Source organism: Podarcis cretensis (genome assembly GCF_951804945.1).
Source record: "Podarcis cretensis genome assembly, chromosome: 1".
NCBI lineage: Eukaryota > Metazoa > Chordata > Lepidosauria > Squamata > Lacertidae > Podarcis > Podarcis cretensis.
Genome location: NC_137170.1, coordinates 45137856 through 45156660, shown reverse-complemented (window position 1 = coordinate 45156660; position 18805 = coordinate 45137856). Strand labels below are relative to the sequence as shown.

At 45.4% G+C, this 18805-nt stretch overlaps 1 protein-coding gene across 3 annotated transcripts in view; it reads right to left on the bottom strand.

Moving 5' to 3' along the window:
- TYRO3 (TYRO3 protein tyrosine kinase) overlaps positions 1–18805 on the bottom strand; it is an 81609-nt gene that overhangs the window by 33116 nt on the left and 29688 nt on the right. For all 3 annotated transcript variants that reach the window (XR_013835568.1, XM_079964423.1, XM_079964422.1), the window contains exons 6-9: positions 15787–15902; positions 6173–6347; positions 4550–4692; positions 1946–2090 (exon numbers count right to left, since the gene is read on the bottom strand). Coding sequence is in view for 2 of the 3 variants with exons in the window: in XM_079964423.1 (XP_079820549.1) it covers positions 1946–2090; positions 4550–4692; positions 6173–6347; positions 15787–15902 (579 nt within the window). In the remaining variant the exon portion in view is untranslated. The remainder of the gene's footprint in view (positions 1–1945; positions 2091–4549; positions 4693–6172; positions 6348–15786; positions 15903–18805) is intronic.

The following is an 18805-nucleotide window of genomic DNA, read 5'->3' as shown; positions in this document are numbered from 1 at the left end:
CTGGTGAATCGCACCTTCCTGCGGTGTAAAAGACACGAACAGTCGCTTATCGTTGCACATGTGGTGCGTTGCTGCTGAATCAACAACGAAGAAAGATCTAGACGTCTTCTGGACCTCTGCAACTTTTGGAGTGAAGCGTGAGACCATTGCTTTGGGCTGCGTTGTCCTGGACACCGGACCTTTGCCTCTGCTTTGGCCTTTTCCACGCGATGAGCTTTCGCTGCGCTGCTCTGTCTTGGCCCTGGGATATCTGCATTCCCTCTTCATATGGCCTAGACGTCCACAGGAGTAGCATTTCACTGCCTTCAAAGCTTTAGCGCCATCTGGTGGTTCCACTGCACTCTGGGATGACGTCTGTGAAGACTCCCCCTTTCCCATGCAGCTATCACCCTGGCAATCTGCTTCATCCTGAATCATGGCAGTATCACAGGCTACTCTGAGCTGAGCATGTGGCTGATGGGCATCAGATTCCCCACTTGCATCAGCCAGCCTTCTGCAGCTAGCCATATTATGCAGCTTGTTGAAGTAAAACATAGTAGATTCAGCTTCTGTCTTCAAGTGTGCCTCCCTCAAAGCGCCCCAAATTTCTCTGGCTGAGGTCTTATCACGCAATAGACAGAGCTCTTCTGGGGATACTATCAATGTAAGAGTTCCCCTTGCTTTGGAATCTTTAACTTTCCATGCATCTGTAACTGGAGCTGGGGGGGTGTCTGTAATAACCTCAAACAGACCCTCTTTCCGCAGAATAGCCTCTGCATAGATAACCCAGTCCACGTAGTTCTTCTTATTGAGCTTGGGAATCCCACAAGCATCCTGAAGGGCCATCATGACTCTGGCATTAGCCTTCTGCATCATCTCTGCTGCTTTAAACAAGCTGCTTTATACAAGCTGCATCTCTGCTGCTTCAAGCCTCATTCCAAAGGCAAGTTCAAAACAGCTTTCTCTCTGCTGCCTTTAAAACATGCTGCGTCACTTCTGTTATCAGCAGCTGCTTCAGCCCAAAAGTTACTTTCGATTTCGCCAGCATAGCCATAGCCGCTGCCTGTTTCCGGCAAACGGACATAAAAGTTCAAAGTCCAGCCATAAAGCCATTAAATAGAAGCTGGCAGGCTGCCCGGAGCAGTAGCACATACCTCATCAATCATCTTGACGCGCAGATACCGTCCGATCCGTCCCTCTGCATTCCGATCCTTTTTCCGGAATTCCAATGACTGCGTCTTCTGGGCCCATAACCAGAATGTTGATTTGTAGCATCCAAGTGCACAGCGGAATGATGAGGAATACGTGCCAACATGCTCTATATCGCTTTATTTACATTTCAAAGCTGGTAGATTACAGAAAACCATCTTGTCTCTGCCGGAGCAGAAAACTGCATCCTCTCTCCTCTGAAGCACGGAGAGAATCACACTGAACTGCAAAGAACAGTGAAAAACAGGAAACCAGTGTACGTCACATCCAGTCTCCTTTTCCCGTGGGAAACACAACAGTAATGCTGTCTGTGGAATGTAAACATTGTCTTGTGACAAGCCTTTCGCTGCACAGTGAAGAGAGCAGAAACCAACATGTACATCCATCCATATATACACACTTTATTGTTCACAGTCAAATCCCCCACAATCCACAAACAGAACCTTCAGTGTATAGAAATTAACACAAAACCCAGGTGTAGAGGAACCTGTAAGGATTATGAGAACTAGATTTTTCAGCGCACATGCACAGATTTTTTTCAACTCAGTTGCAGCTGAGTTTGTTTCGCTTTGCTTTTGCTAGATTGCTCCACGTTGTTCCGCTTCGGTCTCATTCCGTTTAAAAATGCAACACATGCAGTTGTAAGTGCTGGGAAGAGCAGAGATAGAAAAACACGGTGGCAACCAGCAGCTCATTGCAAGCACAGTAGGAGAAGATGCAGTTATAAAAGAAGAAGCTTACAGCACATGCAACTCACCTATTAAATCTTCAGCTGTAAGCAGCAAGGGTTCACTCCAAGGCCCGCAGCCTGCTGAGTTGAGTACACACACCCTGATGGTAAGATCTCTTAAGGGATTCCACATAGTGAGGTTGGCTCTCGTCTCCTGTACGATCATTTCCCCCTGAAGCAAGCAAGCAAACAAAAACCCATTGGTGATCAGCACTCATCTGGCACTTGCTTACAATACCACACAAGGAAGCTGTAAGGCTCCCTGAATGCAGGTATACTTTTAGGCAACTCCACAATTTTCTGAACCCCGGGATTTCCCAAAACCGATTACAGTGGTACCTCTGGTTAAGTACTTCATTCATTCCAGAGGTCCGTTCTTAACCTGAAACTGTTCTTAACCTGAATCACCACTTTAGCTAATGGGGCCTCCTGCTGCTGCCACGCCACCAGAGCACAATTTCTGTTCTCATCCTGAAGCAAAATTCTTAACCTGAAGCACTATTTCTGGGTTAGCGGAGTCTGTAACCTGAAGCGTATGTAACCTGAAGCATATGTAACCTGAGGTACCACTGCGTACTAATATGTTGTGCCTGCATTGCTTTTTTATTATTTTACTTTTATTAAAATTCCTAATAATCAATCCAAGGTTAGCTGCAGAGGTGCAATAAATACTTGGAGATGTGGGATTGTAATCTCTCTCTCTTTTTCTTTGTCATATTGTAGTGCCTACAAACTCTGTGACAGCCGCTTTAGGAGAGGGGTGGGGGGTGGGGAGGAAATTCTCCACTCCTTAATGAGCATGTTGCACAAAATCAAACCCAGAACAGACTGCGGATAACATATGTTACCACATTCCAGTTTGACACAAACCCATCCCTAAAACTTGCGCGTGGCTTTTTAGGATTCATTTCCAAGCTGTCAGTCTAGAACACAGGCAGCTAATATGGTGCTCTGATGATATTTATTATTCATTACTTTTCTATATTCCACTCTTCTTCCCAAAGGAGTCCAGGGCAGCAAACAAGAAGTGATAACGACAATAACAACATATTTAAAACCATTCCAACGCAGATGCAGTCTGGTAAAGATCTCAACTTAAAATGCTTGTTGAAAGAGGAAGGTCTTCAGTAGGCCATGAAAAGACAACAGAAACGGAGCCAGTCAAATATCTAAGGGGAGGGAATGCCAGAGGGTGTTGCTGGACTACAACTCCCATCAGCCCCAGCTAGCATGGGCAATGGTTAGGGATGATGGGAACTGGAATCCAACAATAACTGGAGGATGCCAGGTTGACTACCCCTGGTCTAGAACCTTCCCTAAGCACTAAATTTCTCACTCTGAATTAATTTTATAATTTACTTTTATAATTGATGGTACAGTGGTACCTCGTTACATACGCTTCAGGTTACATATGCTTCAGGTTACAGACTTCGCTAACCCAGAAATAGTGCTTCAGGTTAAGAACTTCGCTTCAGGATAAGAACAGAAATCGTGCTCTGGTGGCGCGGTGGCAGCAGGAGGCCCCCATTAGCTAAAGTGGTGCTTCAAGTTAAGAACAGTTTCAGGTTAAGAACGGACCTCCGGAACGAATTAAGTACTTAACCCGAGGTACCACTGTAATTTGAGATACAGCTCAAGATATTGCCTGGCAAATCTGGAACAAGGAATAGTCTGTGACAAACAGAATACGATGAATTTTATTGATCCAGAATGTATGATTAGCCTTTATCAGCTTCCTCCTGATGAATCTACTATCCAAGTTGCTCTGCCTAACACAATTTTTACACATGACTAGACAGAGAAGCATCGTGTTCTACTGTTCCTGACACAAGTGACAGAACCATTGTTAACTGTTGCATACTATGAAAAAACATAGTCAAAAGTCTATTCTAACTGATATAGGTATTCCTTTCTCTTTACGGAGGGATACAGGCAGAAATCCATTTAAGCCTCGTGTGTGAAAACATTGGCAGTAGGCTCAGATCAAAGAAAGTCCTTTTGCATAATTTGCATTAATGAACTTGTGGGATTCGTTGCCACAAGATGTGGTGACAACCACTAGCTTTGATGGCTTCTTCAAAGGATTAGACCCATTTGTGGAGGATAAGTCTATCACTGCTATGAGCCAACATAGCAGAATGAAACTTCTCTTTTCAGGCATCTGAAGATATGTATGTACTATACCTTTAAACTGTGCTGTTTTTCTAGAAAAAGAGGTGCCATAACTCACCATGAACACCTTCTTTGTTCTCTTATAATGGCACTGGTACTCACAGGCACATTCCGGCTGAAAAAAAGTGCTGCCTTTAAAGCCTATTCAAAGCACATTCTTTCCCGCAAAGAATTCTGGGTACTGCAGATTGTTAAGGGCTGCTGGGAATTGCAATTCTGTGAGGGGTAAACTACAGTGTCCAGAATTCTTTGATAGAAAGAGTGTGTTTCAAATGTGCATTTAAGTTATAGTGTGTACACAGCTTGAGTATATCAAATGACTAGGACAAACAACGGATGGTCCTCATTATCATGACCTGCTTGTGAGATCCCAGGGACGTTTGGCTGGCTCTGGTTAGAACAGAATTTGGACCATGCTCTGATCCACCAAGGCAATGTTTATGCTGCTCAGTCTGTTACCTGAGTGATGTTATCTTGACTCCACTCCAACCTGTATCCGAGGGCATTTTCCCTATGCATTTCTGGAGCCATTGTTTCCCATTCCAAAATCAGACAAGAATCTCTTTGGATAATGTGTACGTTTTGTGGAGTACTGTTTGGTGCTGTAACGGAAAGAAAATCACAACATATATCCTGTTGTTAGAGAGAGAGAGAGAGAGAGAGAGAGAGAGAGAGAGAGAGAGAGAACTCTCAGGGACAGAGAGGTATGGAACAGCCTTAGGGCAAAAAGCTATTTCATTTGCTAGTTCCCTTGCAAATTCACCAAAGGTCCTGGAACATCTTTTTTTTTTTTTTTAAATATATTTTATTAAGGGTTTTCTTGTTTTACAGTGTAAGTGTAATGCCTCGTGTATTTTTTTTTCCCCCGTGTAACATTTTTACAAATCCATTTCATTTGTTGAGACATTAGGGGGAGAAGAAAAAAGAAAAAAAAAGAAAAAAGGAGGGTGGAAGGAGGGGAGATGGATGGGGGTGGGGTGGGGTAGCGGTGTTTCTATTATGCTTAATGTATGTAGTTTGGTGTCAGCGTGCTTGTGTTGTTCACTTGTGTTCCTTTGGTGGTGAGAGAGGTTGGGGTTGGCCTAGGATGTGATTGTTTGTTTGTGATTGGCTGTGGTGATCTTTGTTTTCGTGTGTGAGTGAGGTGGGTGGGTGTTTTGGATCAAGTTAGCCATATTGATTTGTATGCTGTTGGTGGATTATTGTCATTGTCCTGTTGGGCTGTGTATGTGATAAAGGGGAGCCATACCGGGGTGAAGGTGTCTTCTTCTGTTTGTCCCCGTGTCAGTTTCAGTTTGTTAGTTAATTTTTCTAGTAGGGCTGATTCCCATACTATTTGGTAACATTGGTCCATGCTTACTCCTGACAGGTCTCTCCAGTGTCTGGTTATGGTGTTTCTGGCTGCTGAAAGTAGGTGGGTTATGAGTTCTTTGTGGAGTAAATGGGCATTGTTGTCTTGGAAGATGTTTAGTAGGGCCAATTCTGGGGTGAAGTCTAATACTTGCTTTGTTATTTTACATATTTCTTGCATGGCTGTTGTCCAGAATAGTTGGATTTTGGGACACTCCCACCACATGTGGAGGTATGTGCCTGTGGAGGTGCACCCTCTCCAGCATTTTGGTGAGGTTCCTGGGTGTATTAGCGCTAGTTTCCTTGGTGTTAGGTACCACCTGTAGGTGAGTTTCAGTGTGAGTTCTTTTCTTTTCGTTAATATGGATTTAAAGGGGGGTTTAGACCACATTCTGGTCCATTGAGTGGGGTTAGGTCCTGGAACATCTAAGATTCTTTTTCTCTCCTGGAATAAGCTGTGAATACTGGGAAACTCCAGCATCACCTTTATACCTGCATAAACTAGGAACACCCTCACATGATTTGCCATGAGTAAACTACAGTCTAAGGCACAACAATGGCAAAAAATTGAAGCTGATGGCTGGTTGTTTGAATCAGCCATGTGAATTATATGGTCCTTGTATTTAGTTACTACAATGGGAGATGCAGTCAAGTTGTTCAATGGTTTTCTGCCCTAGAACTGCATAGCTTAATGGAAAATGTTTCACTATTTCCATGAAACCATGTTCTTACCTAATCCCATGGTCTGAAAATAGACCCAGTCTGTAAAAGGGGAGCTGCCCAGTTCATTAGTGCACTGGACCCGAGCACTATAATTGGTAGAGTGCTTTAATCCTGGAAAAGCCTGGGAAAAGGAGGGGACAGGGACAACTTCTGTGGAAACGTCATCTTCCTGTAGCTCAGCCACCTGTTGCAGAAGGGAGATAAAGCAGATATGAACACACAAGCCAAATACACTCTCATGGATTTAATAAAGTGACTCATTTTTTTTTATGCCATAAATCTTTAGGAGAGTTGCATCCAACAAGTAATACATTTTCACATAATCTTGGCTTCAAAACATTGATATGCAATGACTAATTCTTCAAAATGCTAGAGGCTGTAAGCAAACCAAAAAACTCTAGAATAACTTCTTGGCTGGGAGACACCTGCTTGGGCATGTGGGAACATTTTGTCCCATTTAGAGGGCATCCCCTATGACCCAAGAGTTTTGAAGGTGGTTATCATCATCACCAACTGCAGCCCTCCAAAAAGCCCAAAGATACTCTTTCTGAGCCTCATGGGCACAAAACAACTCCTAGCACTTGGCATTAAACTGGTTCCTTCCGCCTCCCCACATTTTTTCTCTCTCTTCTAATTGAAGCAAGACTTCAGTCAACTGCACAAATGGGAAAGCAATAAACTCCATCTGTCCAGCAACGGTATGATAGACTCTGGGAACTGCTCATTATCAACAAAACTGTCTTACAAACCAAGGATACAGAAGAAGGAAGACTATAAATGAGCTACATTTTGAAGTGACAGTTCAACAAAAAATAAATAAGCGTTCAACAAAATCCTTCAAGGCTTGCAGTTATGTGCATTTCTAGAGGAACTTAATTGTTCGCCCTGATATAGCCCTCTGAATCTGGATTTGGCTTTGTGTGCTCAGTTAGCAGAAGGAAATACTCCTCCCATCTAACACTATTATCTTTTGCTGTTTATCTAATAAGATGCAATTTGTAGCTGTGTTCTTCCACACAGGATAATTGGGGGTTTGGATCTTGGTTCCTTTTAATTTGACTTAGTACTTTTGTATGCCTAATTTTTTTAAAAAAACACATACACCTGCACACTGAACTGTAGAGAGAATCTTAATCATTTTAAAAACTATTGTTTGAAAGTGATATGATAGAATTATTGTTTTCTATGGTGAATGGCAAGGGTAGCTGGCACAGCAGCCTCCAGTTCAGATAACAACTCCCATAAGCCCAGTCCAACAACATCTGGCGGGCACTACATTAACCATGCTCCTGATGTACAGTCACATTTGTTTTGTCCCATTGCCAGCTTTGGTCAAACATACAGTGCAGGTCTGTGAAGCTATAAAACCTGTTAACAACAAACAGTGGGGTGGTGTTCCTGTGTGGGCATGACATAGGGAACTGTTGCTGTCTCCAACGCTACCAGCAATGCTTTTTTCCTGCAGGTACTCAAGGGTATGAAGAACAGGCACCTTCCCCCCCCCACCCCCCGGATGTTAAAAGTGTGGGTACCACTTTTTGGCTTAAAAAACAACAACATTGCTTACAAGAATGACAAACATTCTGTCAGTTAGAGGCAGGTAGAAATATGGGTCAGTGGACAAGGGTGCCTGTAAATAAAAATCAGAGCTGAGAGGTACTCAACATTTTGTCATTCCCCAAGGCCCTATAACTGAGGGTGGCTGTCATGTTAAGCCTGACTGGAGAGTGAAATCCCTGTTTCTTTTTCCCTTCCAGCATGGGACAGAAAAGCCTGGGAAGCTTAGGAAAATGAGGCTGCCTGAGGAGGTTGAAATCTGAGCTGCTCTCGCTTTGTTCCACCCCCCCCCCCACATCACCGGTTGCAAAGAAAAGAAAAGAAAAAGAGAAATAGGAAGGTTGGGGGAAGGACTCAGAAGACAGATTAGCATTGTACAGTGACTGGTGGACGTGCAAACCAGGAAGAATAGGCTGTACTCGGCGGGGCAAGCGTGGCATTCCAATGCACAGGAGGAAATTCATTCTAATCTGTCAAGACAGAGCCTCTCTAGCAGAGCGGCAGCAGCAGAAATGGTGCGAGAAAGAAGAGCAAAGCCGCTGTGTGCAGAGAGTCACGACTCATGTCATCATCGCCATCTGAATGGGTTCTTTTATTTCATGCAAGTAGTATGCACAAGCTCCTTCCGCAACCCTGCCGAAGCAGAAGGAAGCTGGATCACCTCAGCCGCTTGCCTTGGGCTTTTGTTAATTCCCTTCCAAGGCAGAATGCTGACAATGGTGGCAGTGCAGGGAACCCACTCTCTGACGCAATAAGCGGGGAGAGTCCAGGGAGATCATGCTGTTTTTAACCGTTCGCATCTTTTAAGGATGAACTGAATGTTGTTGGGACAGCTGTCATGATGAGCTGGACCAAGAGCCTGGGATCCAGAGATGTCCTGTGCACAGGTGCCCCATATGCAGAAGAAGAAAAGAGTTGGACCACCCCACTAGGCCATAAAGGGTTTTCAGGTATCTGAGTGATTCTGTGCCCCCAAGCTTTCCTCAGCAAGAAGGGTGTCAGGATCCCACCATTGGACCCTGCAGAGAATCCCAGTGCAAATTAGGACCTGGGAGAACCGAACAAGTCCCAAACGAACGTCTTGCTTGTGCTTCCAATAATCTATCTGTGTCGTGCCCTGGTTACTGATTCTCCCTCTCTGCCACCTGGGCTCCAAGAGCAAAAGCTGCAGCAGACACAGTGGGAATCTCAGAGTTGGCATGAAAGGTGCCCGGGTGCCCAAGTGTCACCTTGGGTGCAAAGATCAAGTCAGAAAAAGCAAGAAGACTTAGCTGTGAACAATGATCCCAGTAGATTAATCTTAGAAGGAGAAGGAGGAATTTGCAGTGGAGATACAAGCCTCTTAATCTCCTCTGGAGCCTTGCTGGGTTAACAGTTTCTTTCTGAACTCCTCTGGACTCACTTAAAAAGTTTCAAAACTCCTTAGTTTCTGCTTCCGCACTAGGTGCCAACTATGGGGGCAAAGAGAACTAGTCTGGGACTCTGCCTGGGCAAGAGTGATCTTTATTGGTTCTGGCTGGTAGTTCTTGCTTGACAGCTGTGCCTACGACTCATCTCTGACAACAGCACACCAGAGAACAGCGTGAATTGGTTCACTCGGAAGATCAATTAAATGGACCAACTTGACATGATGAGAGAAAACATGAGTTAAAAGGAGCTGGCCTTACTAAAGCGGTTGCGTAATTGCTTCACCACGTGTTCAGTCTGCAGTTACTTACTGTGTGAGCTCCCCAACACCCATTGTTCAGCGGTTGCAGTGGCACTGCAAATGTAGGGCGAGTTGCCAACCGAGCACTTGTCGAGCAAGCATAAAACTACCTTACTTGCTGGACAATGCACAGAATCCACTCAGCTCACATTCTAAACACCGAAATTCAGTCACAGAATCAAAGAATTGTAGAGTTGGAAGGGATCCTGAGGATCATCTTGTTCAACCCCCTGCAATGCAGGAATATGCAGGTGTGCATTTGTTTCAAACTGCTGTGCAACCCGCAATAAAGTACCAATCAATGAACTGCCATTTAGGCTTGCATGTTGCCAACTCAAAAATATGTAAAGTCACCTCCAGAATGTCAGACAGGAGGGATTCAAGCACATACTGGAAATTTAAAAGTGCAACAGATCCACTAAAACAAACAAACAAACAAACAAACACCCTTTTCACATGAAGAAGAAATCCACTGAAAAGTTTGGGATGAACTAATGATTAATGGGAAGATGTACAAACACTGGTCAGTAAAATAATAATAATAATAATAATAATAATAATAATAATAATAATAATAATAATAATAATAAAATAATAATAATAATAATAAATTTTATTTATATCCTGCCCTCCCCAGCCGAAGCTGGGCTCAGGGCGGCTAAAATCAGAATGAATGCTCATTGTTGCATACCTGCAAACCTATCACAAGAGATGCCCAAAAATAGATCAGCCACAGGTTTCACATAAGCTTTATGCAAGAAAATCTAGATGAATACTCAATAAATAGGTTATCTGGAGGAGCTGTAAGTTACATCAGAAGTTAAGACTTCTCTGGGCACTAAAGCTGAGGCACGTGGTACCACAGGTTTAGTCTCATGCCAGCACTGAACACTGGGGAAGGACTATGTAAAATATGTATAGTATCAATATAGGGAACAACAACAATAACAACAACAATTTTATTATTTATACCCCATCCATTTGGCTAGGTTTCCCCAGTCACTCTGGGTGGCTTACACCTTACAGTGGTGCCTCGCAAGACGAAAAGAATCCGTTCCGCGATTCTCTGTGAACGATCTGTGATAAGATCTTAATTGGCACTGGCTGGCTAATTACTTTATGGCCCCAATTAGCCCCAGTATAATGCGGTCCGGCACGCTTCCCAGCCGAGCTGCGCAGACCTTCTTCTTCTCCGGTTTCGCCTTGCAGAGTAAAAACACAGCGGATCAAAACCGTTGCAGCCTGCTTCAGATCCAGACAAGCACACCAAGCACCTGTGTGTGTCCAAATTCATCAGTTCTTTATTGCAGCAAATATTTACAGCTCAGCATCACTCAGATTCTCCTGGACTGCTAGCATTCATGGCGTCCGTCTCTCTCAGAGACCAAGAGAGAACAACAAGTAGAGCTCCTCCCTCCTTCCAAACGTCAGAAGAATGGGAGGCACACTCAGAACAAAATTAACCCAGTAAGTTCTGAATCCCAACACCCCCTCTTGCCTCCATTCCTGAGGTGATTTGTGGATGTACCTTTGCAGACCTCTGTGAGATCAATCCCTTCCCAAATGCCTTGCGCCCTCTCCTGGCGTTCCTGTCAGGCATCTGTGGAACATCCTCACAACTCTCAGATTCGCACTGTGCGAAACTTACCCACGCACCTGTGGCCTGATACCTCTCAGGTGGAATTCCATTCGTTGTGCGACTGGACCGCCTGGGCACGAACTCAGGCACTTCCTCTGACTCACTGTGGTCAGCAGGTGTGTCCTTTGCATCCTGGGATTCCCCCTCTGACTTAACACGTCTTCGAACCCTTGGAATTACCCTCACAGGAGAACTAGGCTCACTCTTGGGCTCTCTTTTTACAACTTGTGGAGATGCCCCATCCTGCTCCTGACTTTGGTCAGTGAGCTGATCGTCATCAGCAGACTCAGCCCCTGGCTCTCCTTCCTCCTCATCAGAACCTTCCTGCTCTGAATCGGAAAGACATTCTGAAAGAATATCGCGTCTGGCAGGGGTCTTTGACTTTTCCTCCTGCTTATAGAACTCAGCGTGTTTACTGATCAGCAGCTTACTCTGATCACTTGACGGGTACGCAAACCTCCATGCACGAGCCGCTGGCTCATACCCACAGAAGATCATTTTCTGGAACTTGGGTTCACCTGGCCCTCGCAAAGCTTCAGGCACTGGCACCGAGGCTGTCGATCCAAACGCACGGAGGAAGTGAACCTGAGGCTTCCTCCCGTGAAGCATGAAAAACGGTGTGTCTCCTACCACTGAATTGTAGGACCGATTCCAGGTGAAGCTCACATATTTAATTGCCTCCATCCAAAACCTTGGAGATAACCCAGAGTCTGACAGCATCACCTGTGCAGCCTTAACCAGAGCCTCACTTCTGAGCTCTGCCACCCCCCTCTGTTGAGGAGAAGTCACTGTGTGACTTATCCCTTTCTTGTGAAAGAACTTCTGCAAAGCAGACCCAGTAAACTGTGCGCCTCTGTCACTAGCAATTTCCCGCACCTTCGTGGAAAACCTTAGTTCCACCTCCTCAATCCAACGTCTAATCAGCTGTGCTGCATCTTCCTTGGATTTGAGACCATGTGTCCAGGTGTTCTGCGAAAAATCATCCTGCAGCGTCAGCAGAAACCTGGCCCCTCCCAAACTTGGTTCCTTCATGGGACCCAACAGATCTATGTGCACAAGATCAAAAGGTTTTGTGGTTACCCTCTCCACCCTGGGGTAACTGCACCCTCTTACCTTTGCCTGTCTGCAAGCCTGACAATCTAGGACTCTTGCACATTCCTCAATTCTACAGCCTTTGGAAACCTCAGGTAGCACCTGTAGTTCTTCAAGACAAGCATGAGCTGTCTTCTTATGCCACGCACAAGAACATGAAACATGAGTGGGAACTGTAGCACGCAGGGCTTGTGCTTTCTCAACCTTCCCCTCACCCTCCAGAGACGTTTTAAGAATGAAGAGATCATTCTGCCCCTTTGCAACTCTGACCAGTTGCTTCCCTCCTTTGGAGATTGTACAAACATCGTGTTCAAAGCAAACCTTAAACCCCTTTTTCAACAAATAAGGCACAGATAAAATACAGTGTTGCACTCCCGGCACAATGCAAACTTCCATCTGCTCCTGCAAAACAGAAAAAAATACATTTGCAATGTTAGTCACATTTTTCTTTTCCCCACTTGCAAACTGAACAGTTTTCCCAGCCGGAATTGCCTTGCAATTCCACATCTCGACTGCAGGGGTCTCTGGGATCAGGTTGCAGTTAGCTGCTGAGTCGATTACAAAGCGAAAGTCAGTGTGTTTCTCAGAGCTGTCCTCAAACAACGCCATACTGGCAACAAACGTCTCGCTGCCCCCTCTCTTTGGGCTTCTGCAGCAGTTCACTCTGGTTGTCTTGGCAACCAACTCCCCCTTGCTCAGGGCCTTGGCAGCTTCCGTAGAAGTAGCCTCCTCCGTTGCCTTGGAGACCGGACTGGCCTCTGCGTTCCCACGCGACTCTTTAGGCCTTATCTTCACTTTGTCCAGGTGGCCGACCTTGAAGCGTCTAGCTTTCCGCAGCCTTCCTGACTTTGGCTGACGACAACAATCCCCAGTGGAAAAATACTGCCCAGGGCTCCTTTCAGCTGGCCTGGCCCCCCTTCTTCCGGAAGAGCACTCTGTGCCAGCCCTGCCCTCGCTGAAACTGCGTTTCACTTCAGCACTCACAGTGGAAAACTTTTGAAACTTGCCTTTGGAATTCTCAGCCCCCCCGACTTGCACCTCAGGGACTGGGGCTACAGCCATTTCCAGGCTCTTCATGACTTCTCCAGGGCCCTGGCCTCCTGCTGAAGTTTCACACAAACTTCTCAGCACCTCCCAGGCAGCCCTTGCTGACTTTACGCCCTCCAAACTGGGCAAAAATGAAGCGTGTACGCATGCTTTCAGCATAGCAAGCTCTCTTTGCATTCTCTGCTGGCTTTCTTCAGGCAACGCAGCCTCAAAGCCTGCAATGTCTGTCAGGGGAAGTGGCTCTTTCTGGCTTACATCCCAAAGCCCAGTAACCAGAAACCAACCCCTTACTCTTCTGGACCAGGTTGCCCAACTTCTTACAGTGAGCTTCTCAAGCGGAACGTCCTCAAGGACCTGGCTGTCTGCCATTCTCTCCTCTTTCCCGCGGCCCCAGCTGTACTCACGTATCACCAGTCAGCTCTCCGGCACCCGATTTTTCAGCTGCTTTCTCAGCTCTCTGCCTCTCAGCATCAGGCAAAACACAGAACGCAGATCTCTGCTCCGCTTCAGTAGCGTCTTCCCAGCATGAGCAAGCCGACTTCAAAGCAGACTTCAAAGCTCACCGGCAGACTCTCAGCAACAGTTTTATTAGCGGTAATTAGGTCCTCCATAACCTGTGACGATCTGTGATAAGATCTTAATTGGCACTGGCTGGCTAATTACTTTATGGCCCCAATTAGCCCCAGTATAATGCGGTCCGGCACGCTTCCCAGCCGAGCTGCGCAGACCTTCTTCTTCTCCGGTTTCGCCTTGCAGAGTAAAAACACAGCGGATCAAAACCGTTGCAGCCTGCTTCAGATCCAGACAAGCACACCAAGCACCTGTGTGTGTCCAAATTCATCAGTTCTTTATTGCAGCAAATATTTACAGCTCAGCATCACTCAGATTCTCCTGGACTGCTAGCATTCATGGCGTCCGTCTCTCTCAGAGACCAAGAGAGAACAACAAGTAGAGCTCCTCCCTCCTTCCAAACGTCAGAAGAATGGGAGGCACACTCAGAACAAAATTAACCCAGTAAGTTCTGAATCCCAACATTCTCTTCGTCTAGCGGTTTTTTCGTCTTGCGAAGCAAGCCCATTAGTGGCTTAGCGGATTAGCGCTATTAGCGGTTTAGCGGCTTTTAGCGGCTTATCGGCTTAGCGGATAAGCGGCTTAGAAAAAGGGGGGAGGGAGGAAAAAACCCCCGCAGGAACTCGCAATACATTTTCTGTGCTGGTCCCGGGGGGAAGGTACCGTGATTGTAGTCAGAGTTCACAAGATGAGAGGCGAGGTCCGAAACTGGGAGCCGGGCGGGAACAGGAACGCTGGAAGGTCAGAAGTAGGAGGCTGGGCAGGGAACAGGAACGCTGGAAGGTCAGGAGCAGGAGGCCGGGCAGGGAACAGGAATGCTGGAAGGTCAGGAACAGGAGGCCGAGCAGGGAACAGGAACACTGGAAGGTCTGAAGCCAACAACGACGTTGCTCCCGCAACCTGGGACCGGGCTGACTGACCTTTATCTTCTTCTAAGGCCAGGGGCGGTCCCGGCCCCCAGGAGCCCCGCCTCCTCTGGCCTTAAGGCGAGCTCTCCTCCTGGGAGCAACCAGTTCCCTTCGCCTCTCTGCCCTAAGCCTCTGTAGTTCAGGAGAGGCCGAAGGGTTACTGGGCCCCGGAGGAGGCTCACCTGTAGCCACTGAGTCCTCAAGCACCTCTGGGGCCAGAAGGGTTTCACCTGGTGCCTGCTCTTGAGGATCTGACACAGGTGCAGGCTCCTCAGAATCTAGGCCTTGCCCCAGTTCAGCCGGCCCTGGAGGTGGGGACTCCTGTGCAGGCTGGGATTCCTCTGGTTCAGCCTCTGAATCGGAATCCCAGGCCATCACATTTTCGTCTTGCGAAGCAAGCCCATAGGAAATTCGTTTTGCGAAGCACCTCCAAAACGGAAAACTCTTTCGTCTAGCGAGTTTTCCGTCTTGCGAGGCATTCATCTTGCGGGGCACCAGTGTATATAAAAAATTGTAAAACACCAGAGGTAGAGATTACATATACTTTATTAGTCATTGGATGCAGTCCTTTTAAAAATAGCAGAAGTCTCTTGACCATCAATAGGACAGTTCCCCAAATTAAAAATAAAATGGGACATTATGTATTTTATTTTGCCTATGAACGCATGGAATATGTACTACTAGAACTTACAAGTGGGATTCATCAGTGTGCCTGAGAAATGGCTCTGTGCATGTACCATCACACAGCACTCCTCCATGCAAGGGGAGAGGGATTCAAATTGGTCCAGGTTCATTCTGTGCATGGGAGAGCTCTATGCATGCACATTGTATCATCACTGTACAGCAAACTAGAACTTTGCAATGACACTTGATTATCTTCCTATGCAGGGTCTTTCCAAGACAGTAGTTTATTTTGGTCCATGCTGCTCTGGTCACAAATTAAGCACTGCATCCTTTGAGGCCAGTTGCCCACTGAATTTCTGGGTAGAAAAGCCCTGCCTCCAGGGTCCCAGACATGCAAAGCAAGGGGCTATCTAGCAAAACATTTCCTGGGTTTGACTATTTGCTTTGGCCAAGGAGGTATTATGCACATGTCACATACCTGAACTGTACAAGAATGAAGTGGAGAACGGCCATCAAATCCTGGCAGCCAAGTGATACTGGCATTGTTGCTGGTGATTTGAGTTACTGTCACATTGAGAGGTGGAAAGGGGAGAGCTGAAAAAGAAGGACGGATGCTGTTTAGCATATGTAGAACTGAGCAGATATTTATATGGAAATGTGCAGACGCTACAGTCTGGGAATTTGGATAAGGTCCCTGAGAGGTGCTAATCAAGCTTTGTATGAACAGGGGTGGCTTGCACATGGCATTATAAATCCTGATTAACACTGAATAACTTATTCTCTTTATTCTTTATTCAGTGTTTGGTATTTAAACAGATATAGCAAACACAGAACATTTGACACAGGCACTTCGCAAAACATTCTGCTGTGGAATCTGAGATGCAAGCAGTGCTAGCCTGAAGTTCCTAAAACCTTTGCATAGCATCTCTCTTGTCAGAGGGGCAGGGGTGCTGGAACGTGGAAGCAAAGCCTAGTCCTTTTAATAGGCAGATGGTAGAACTGATATGCTGGGAGTTGATTTCCACTAATTCTTATTTTAAACACCAAAAATATACAGATTTGGGTTTGGGTTTTTTTTTTTTTTTAAAAAAAAAAAAAGAATTCCAAGTAGATCTAGGTATGTTTGGGCCAATTTCATAAAACAAATGCAAACTTGTCTTATTCCTCTTATTAAACAACCACTACTTGGCGGAAATGACTGGCAGAATCCGAGACCAGGGAGAAGAGTTGGTGGAAGAAGATTGGAGGAAATTTAAAATCTATTTACAGAAACATTGTAAACTTTTTGAATGTTGATGACATTGAAATGATATGAAGGGGTTCTAGTATTAAGGTAAAAATGGATTGATATTAGATGAAAGCTTGAAGCTAAAATATGTGAAGAAGAATAATATGAATTTGCTGAACCAATTTCTAAGTGGAATACAAAAAAAGGAGAAACCAGAAAAAATTGTTTGTGTTTTTGTATTTTTGTATTTTTGTGTTTTTGTATTTTTTCTTGTGCTTTTTGTTTTTGTTGATTGTCAGGTAATTCTTTTTTGTTGTTGTTGTGAAAACTTAATAAATATCTTTTTTAAAAAAATTTAAACAACCACTACAATGTCATTCTGGACCCAAAGCAGTTGGGTGTCGTACATTCACATATGTATCCATGTGGCTTACCAACGTTTAAATGCTTTAGTGCTAAGCCAAAATCCATTCTTTTTGTTGCACTTATACACCACTCTGAAGCTCAGAGCTCACATGAGACTTCCAAGCAGCTGACCAGGCCAAGACTCGCTTAGCTTTAAAGGAGTAATCACATCATTTGCCTTTACAGTACTTAAACTTAAAATCTAGGCTCACATGGGAGAAAAACAGGAGAAGCCTACTGTGGAACCAGGTACAGTGCTGAACCAGCCAGTGGTGAAGGAGGAATGGTTGATGTTGCAAATAGCTAATACTTCAGAGATGTGAAACACAGAAGAAGCTTGAGATTAGTGTACAAGTCAAACCACAGGTTGTGAATCCTGCAGAATTTTAAAGTCCATCTGATGGACTTCCAGGTCCATATAATATGTACACCAACTGAAGCTACTGAACACTCTTCATACTCCATGTAGGATGTGTTAGTAATTTAATCTTGAAGTGACCAGGTCTTGTGTAACTGTGCCATGATCAAAATTTAAAAAAAGCTGGAGTTGCCACAGATGAAGCTGGTCAAGATCACAGCTTCCTCCTGCCACATCTCTTTCCAGGAGCCAAGCTGGGTTCAGAATCACTGAAATCTGTTCCAGATTTAGATTTGGAGCATGGGAGGTGGTGCAGTGGGCTCAAAGGGGAAGGGAGAATGAATGGAAATTGCCTCTCTTTCTCTTACGTTAGCAGATGCCTCTGCAGAATGGCATCCTTGGACTTCACCCAGAGGATTTGCACTTGGGAAAAACTACATGTGTGCGTATGACTCCCTGCTTTGAGCCATCTGCAATGTCTTCCTTGGCTTGTTTTGTTGTCTTTGAACCACGTCAGCCCAGGCTGTTTGCCCTTCGCTTCTTTTACTGCTCTGGCCCCCACTCCTCTGATTTACTCCCAATCTTCTCACTCCATATGTTCCCTCCAGCCCACCCCTTCCCTGCTCCCGTCATCTCCTGCTCCCACTCTTGGCTCAGCAGTTCCATTCATGCTGCCACTTTCTCTTGAAATGGTTCCCCACACCTTGCCAGGATCCTTCTCCATAAATCCACTTTGCCCTTATTCTCCGTTTTCTTTCCTTGCAGCGCTGTCCTTTGTCTTGCTTCAAAGATTGGTAAACATGGCTATAAACTCTACCTATATGGCCCTAAGAGGCAGCATCTCTTTATCTCTCAGCAAGCTTCTAGGGAGAAGGAAGAAAGGTGTTCTTGCAGCTTGCCCTGAACGGAAGAGAAGAGTGCTGCTGCACCCACCTTCTGCTTTTGGGTTTCCCATACGCATCAGGTTGGCTCCCATAAGAACAGAATGTAGGACTGCATAGGCCTTTGGACTCGTTCATCTCTCCTTACATTCTTAACTGCCAAATGTTTTGTCACCAACATGTGTGACAGTGCAATCAGTCCCAGTTCTGTTTGGTAACAATGGTCCTTTATGTTGAGGGTGGACACAGTGCAGTATATTCCTCGGAATGTACGAAGAACTCTGCTGCCAGAAATTTGTTTCAACAGTATCCAGCTTCTGGAAGGAGTATGTAACAACACTTTGCATGTAGAACACCACAGGTTCAACCCTAGGTTTCTCCAGTGATAAACAAGACACAGATGCATAGGAAGTTGCCTTCAGATTTAACTGTCCATCAAACTAAGTATTATCTGCTCCAGGGTTTCTCAAACTTGGGTCTCCAACTGTTGTTGGACTACAACTCCTATCATCCCTAGCTACCAGGCCCAGTGATCAGGGATGGTGCCAATTGTAGTCCAAAAACAGCTGGAGAGCCAAGTTTGGGAAACCCTGGTCTACTCTGACTAGCAGCAGCTCCCAAGGAT